The following is a 6043-nucleotide window of genomic DNA, read 5'->3' as shown; positions in this document are numbered from 1 at the left end:
CTCATTGGAGAGTAACTTAAAATAATCTGCCAAGAAGACATTTTCATCGCCAGAATTCTTCCTCTATTCTCCTGATCTTGTTATCTGGAGATGAGACTCACTACCACTAGTATATTGACTCTGATTGTGCATGGAAAACTGGAGTAAATCATGATACAACCATCAACTAACATCTCACAAAGGTCAGACTATAATCGCATTTGATTTTGTTCAAAAACAGAGAAACCATGGGGACTACTACTAATAACAAGTATAGAGGAGATACAAACAGATTAGAAGACCTCCTTTAATAAAATGATTTTAAAAAAAAAAAAAAGGATGATTCCCTAACCTAATTCTTCCAGCCAAACTAGAACCGGCTTTGCTCATCTTAAGATCAAAACAAACTTCCAAATGTAACAGTTGCACCAACAAAAAATGCAGATTTCCACAAGTTTATAAACCATTCACAAACAAATGTCAAAGACATGCTCAGACTAAAGATACATATACAAATAATCAGTCTGAAATAAACAGAAATGTAAATCAGAGGGATGAAAAAATTTATTTTGTTCAGGCCCAAGAAAATGCACATAAAATTCCCGCATGCCGTCATTGATCATCTCCTCCTTGTAATCGCTCATCATCCCAATTCAATCAGATCAAGAAATTCAGAACAAAAACTTCAAATTATTTAAATGGAAGGGAAAAATAGAAGCATAAGAAGAAGCACAGTTCAGAGCGATTACAGCTTCGTCAAGTCCACATCTCTCAGCTATATATTATAATATTAAACCAAGATAACTTTCTCCTGTCTTTGAAGGCATCTATCGGTCTTACTCAGTAGAAGGGGAAGGAAAAGAAGGGCGAAGATATGGAGAAAGAGTTGTGATGTAGATGCCAAACCAAATAAGCTGACCGAATAAGCTGCTTTCAAGAAAGCTATGGAGACTCTCATAATGCCATACAATGGGCAACGATGAAGCTCACCAACGGGGTTGGAAACTTACAGGAAAGTGTATCTGTGAAGGCTGCAGGGATTTGGCAGAATATGGAATTGAATGGATGGCTAGGATTATAACAAAATGGACAGCTCAGATGTAATTTGAAAAGCTTCTGAGAGACGCAGAGAAAATGGCCACCAAGAGGATCTAAACGACTAAATGCCCCTGCTGATTATTCATGGAGGAGCAGATAACAGATCCTGTATTGAGCCAGTTTCATGAGAAAGTGTCAATCAAAGATAAGACCCTGAAGATTTATGAAGGAGGCTACCACCACATGTTAGAAGGAGATTTGATGACAGAATTATTAGCATTCATGATGACATTATCTCCTGGCTTCATTCAAGGAGTCTTAAGTGAGGTCCGATGCATATATACTGTTTGAAGATGTATTAGTGGAGAAGCAATAACGAGATCATAAAGAAATGATCTTTGTTTCTCTTCATGAATGCATTACACCTTGGTTTAGTATCACATTCAACTTAAAAATTTGCCATATAGAGTATTGAACGATTGGATGAGAAATTTTCTTTTTAAGAAAGTCATAACAAATAAAATTACATAATTCATTGCATTTTGAAGTGGGTAAATAGACTTCCTCCTCACAGAGAACATAAACTCATATAAAGTCAACAATCCCAGACCATCTTACTGTTACATACTCCCCTCACGTTACATACTCCATAACTACTACACACCCCAGGCAAGTTCAGAGTCTAAATCTATAGTCAGCCGAATAAAATGCACTAGGAGGACCTTCAAAGAAAACATGTACAACATATGTGAAATCAAGCGTCAGTGCCGTCCAACGCTTTTGCGCCAAAAGGATCATGAGTTGGACCAACATCCTGCCCAATATGGCGCTGCACAAGCCGCTGCAGATCGGCCATAACCTTATGTTCCCTCTTGGCCTTTTCTTCGTAGTTAAACATTGCCAGAGCACGCTTATCCTCTGCACTATAAACCTGGTTTTCTTTCCTAATACGAATAGCATTCATCCTTTGATGCCTACTGCCACTCATCACATATCCAAGGGTTTCAAACTTCTGGATTTCCTCCGCAGAAAGACCCACTTCACCTCTGCGAGGGATACGCTTTCCTTGCTGAACATATTGTGCAATGGCGTCACCTTCACCAGGCCTGAGCGCCCCACCATAACTAATATGGCCCTCAGCTCTCGGCAAAGGTTGTGGTCCAACCACGGGTTCATCATCCAATGCGGGTTTCTTCTGCAACTCAAACAATTCTTTCAGTTTCAGCGCCTCAGCATTAATTTCTGGCTTCACCTCCTCCGCCTTGCTCTTTGCATCACCTTCAGCATCCGACCTCTCTTCAGAGTCAGAATCGTCACTTTTCTCACGAGACCGTCTCTTTCTCCTGCTACCCTTTGATCGAGAACCCGAAGATAGCTTACGTTTCTTCCTCGACCTCTCACGATCATCTGTGGATCGACTACCATCAGACTCCTCACTTTCACTGTCCTCACTGGCATCCGAATCGCTGTCTCTTCTCTTCCTCCTCTTCCTACTGCTCCTTTTACGTCTGCTTCTGTTTCTCCTACTCTTAATCGATTTCTTTTTCCGCGGACGATCTTCTTCAGACTCACTCTCACTTTCCTCAGATTCAGTGTCACCGTACGACTTCCTACTCCTGCGCTTGGAACCTGAATTCCTTCTCTTCTTCCTCCTTGAGCGGGAAACATCTGATTCAGAATCAGAATCAGCATCAGACTCGGACTCGAACGAACTCTCCGATTCATTACTGGCAGATTTCTCAGACAAAGATTCAGACTCCTCTTTCGATTTAGTTTCCTTGTCGGCCGAATCAGTCTTGAACACATCATCATGCCCGTTTTCGTCAGGAATTCCTTCCATTTTCTCCTCCCAATCATCGCTCTCTCCTCTTGGTGGACTCGGCGTCACATTCCAAATACAGCGTTTCAACATCTTCCTCATCTTCTGCCTCTTTAACCTTCTGAACTCCTCGTAACTCAAACCCTTGAACTCCTCGTCCGAATCAGAATCAAAGCGCCCAGCATCACGACGATCTCGGTCGAGAAATACGCCGTTTCCGCGGCGATCTCCACGTCCGAATTGCCTTGGTAAAGCCTCGCCGTTCAGATTACCATGTTTGTATCTAGGGCTTCTGTACTCAGGTGATTCCGATCGACGGCGGTAACGATCGTTGTCAGCGGAGCGATCGTATGATTCATAACTAGGACTACGACGGCTTCGGTAGTCATCAGAGACATCGGAATCAGGGGCGTAGTGGCCATTTCCTTGGTTCAAATGGTGCCGTCTGTCGGGGATTTCGATTGTGGAGGCCGGCCTTCCCATCAGGCTTTGTGGCGGTTAAAGAAGGAACGAGGAATGCCTGCAAGAAGACAAAATGAAGCGATAAGAATATATTTGAGCAGAAAGGATCCGTACAATTCCGTTGCATAAGCCTGCCTGATTGATTTCGTAAAAAAGTCAGTCTTCCATTTTGAATCCTCTTGGACGTTATAAATGAAACAAGAATCATAAGAACTCAAGCACCCCAATTTATTAATTTCACAGATACAAAACACAAAAGTGATTGTTTTAAAAGAACCAGCAAGTAACTCGAAATCCGGGAACCTCGAAAATTTCAGAGCCAAAAGAAAAGGAATGATACTTCGGGCACCCAAGAATTAATGATTCAACATGGAAACCCAAAAGTTATGGTAACTAGAAAGCAATACTATGTCCCCGGTTTTTGCGACTAACGCTATGTTTGGTACGGGATTTTTGGAGGGGAAGGGAGGGGAGTTGTTCCCCTCCCCTTGTTTGGCTGGTGTAATTTTTTAGGAGGGGAAGGGAGCCCCTCTCCTTCCCTCATTTGGTTAAGATGTTTTTTAAAGAGGGGAGGGATTCTTCTCCCCTCCCTTTCCTTTCTAGCCTCCCCTCCAAAAGTGGGGTTTTTTGGAGGGGAGATGAGAGATAATATTTCAATTTCTTATATACCCTTTTGATTTGTTAACCTCTAATCAGTCGTAAACATTTTTATATAAAAGAGTTTTTTGAGCATCTAACAAGAGGTTATTAAGATAATTGTCTCCAAAATTAGTGAGTATTTGTAAACTTTTTTTTTCTCTTCTTCTAATTCCAAGAGGTTGTTGGTATTTTCTTTCACCTTCAAGGTTTTTTCTCTGATTAAAATATATCACTCGTGACTTTTTATCTTGATATTCTATGAGTGTGTGACTATGTCTTGTAAATCAAAATTGGTGAATTGTATTATATATATAGTTATATCTTAACAAAATAAAAAAGTGAGAAAATTCATTTAAATTTTATGAGGCTAAAATAGTCAATTTTTTATTAGAACAAAATAAGGTATTATTAAAATTGCTCCCTCCCCTCCCCTCCAATCAATCCAAACAGGAGATCATTAAAATCCCTCCCCTTCCTTCCCCCTCCCTCCCCTCCCCTTTGTAGCTACCCTCCCCTCCCTTTCCCTTAGGGGTGAGCAATAAACCCATTACCCGCTAGCCCGCCCATAACCCATGAATTTTTTGCCCATTTAAGCCCGCCCAATTAGCCCAAATAAGAGATTATAAACGGGCGGGCTTAAATGGGCGGGGTAGCCCATTAAATGGGTTGGGCTATGGGCAAGGTATTGGGCTGCCCATACCCGCCCATTTAAGTTTTAAGTTTTTTAAAATATTTTTATTCTTCATTTAATTGATGATATTGTTTCTCATTCATATTTTATCAAACCTTCATACTTGTCTAAGTTTTTATTTTATCCTTTAGGTAAAAGTTGGAACTTTCAAAGTTTATGAGACTTTATGATTGGTGACTATTTTTATGATTTTATCAGACTTTAATTGTTTGCGAATCTAAGTAAGGTTGTATGATTGAATATGATTAATGTTATTTCATATTGATTTGCTATTTGGCATGCAAAATTTATTGACAGCTTCATAAGGTTACATATATAAAATAATTATACTGAAAAAAATTTAAAAAAATAAATGGGTTACCCCATAACCCGATCAGCCCAAACGGGCTGCCCCGTAACCCATTTAATATGGGCTAAATGGGCTACTACCGGGTTATGGGTTAGCCCATGCCCATTTATGAATAAATGGGCGGGCTATGAAGGTTAGCCCAGCCCGCCCATTGCTCAGCCCTACTTTCCCTTAATTAAAACCCCTCCCCTCCCCTTCCCTCCATCGAGCCAAACACAGCGTAAGAAAAAACGGAGGAAACACTAAGCCAGAAGGTGAATAACAACGAAGCTTCGAAATAAAGGGTTAGATTTCAGGTGAAAGAGGAAAAACGAAATAAAGCAATAGAATAACATGTACACAAAGGCAAAAACAGAATCAACGGAGAACCTATAATGAAGATAGAACTCCAAGGCAACCCTAAAAGTTCAAAGATCCAAATTTCGAAGTTCAAACCTGGAGAATGGAGATGGAGAGGCGAGGGCGACTGCAAGAGACGAATAGATATCAACAGCTGCGAAATGAAGTTCAAACCACGACCGGCGACGGCGAGTGGCGAGACTAGAGAGGCCTAGAGCAAAAGAGCTGAGAAAGAGGAGACGGCAACAGCGAGTAGTGACGGGGAAGAGCCTGAGAGGCCGCCACCGAAGGGGACCAAGGGCAATGCAACCAAACGTATTTACTTTGATAATATAAAAATATTTATGTTAGCATTATACCATGGGAAAATTTCATTAAAGGATCTCTACAGCAATATAATTTCAATTCAAAACCAAACAATTCTAAAATTTCACTACAGGCTATTGGGGGCAAGGTGAAATTAAATTGAGAAGCAAAATGTCCAGGTTACCCTTAATGTTTAAAGAAGAAAAGAAAATGGTCTGATAGGGTTTTACTTTCATTCTCTCACAATAGAAACCAAATTTTCTCTACTACATAAAACTGGTTTGGGTTCTCTATGCTCTATTCCCTCAGCAGTCTCACTTCGCTTTCTCTCATCTTTGATGAAAGGTATAGTCATATTTATTAGCATCCTCTCATATTCTCTATGCTTATTCGTGTTCTCTTGACATAAATTTCATTTCCC

The 6043-nt window shown here is 40.5% G+C and overlaps 1 protein-coding gene across 2 annotated transcripts; it reads right to left on the bottom strand.

The window, feature by feature from the left end:
* Nucleotides 1-1528: 1528 nt before the first annotated feature.
* Nucleotides 1529-5600, bottom strand: LOC114739475 (NF-kappa-B-activating protein-like). Of its 2 annotated transcripts, none has more exons than XM_028927531.1 (2): nucleotides 5413-5600; nucleotides 1529-3356 (listed from the first exon to the last, which is right to left on the bottom strand). In XM_028927531.1, the coding sequence occupies exon 2, from the start codon at nucleotides 3317-3319 to the stop codon at nucleotides 1772-1774; it is 1548 nt and encodes a 515-aa protein (XP_028783364.1). In that variant the 5' UTR covers nucleotides 3320-3356; nucleotides 5413-5600; the 3' UTR covers nucleotides 1529-1771. The 2 variants fall into 2 exon arrangements, with proteins under 2 accessions (XP_028783364.1, XP_028783366.1); XM_028927533.1 differs by lacking the exon at nucleotides 5413-5600 and adding an exon at nucleotides 3602-3625.
* Between the last annotated feature and the right edge of the window lie 443 nt (nucleotides 5601-6043).

The sequence above is a fragment of the Neltuma alba genome, unplaced genomic scaffold, assembly GCF_004799145.2.
Source record: "Neltuma alba isolate B1F8T4 unplaced genomic scaffold, ASM479914v2 tig00002842_pilon, whole genome shotgun sequence".
NCBI classification, from domain to species: Eukaryota; Viridiplantae; Streptophyta; class Magnoliopsida; order Fabales; family Fabaceae; genus Neltuma; species Neltuma alba.
This window is presented reverse-complemented; position numbering and strand designations above follow the sequence as displayed.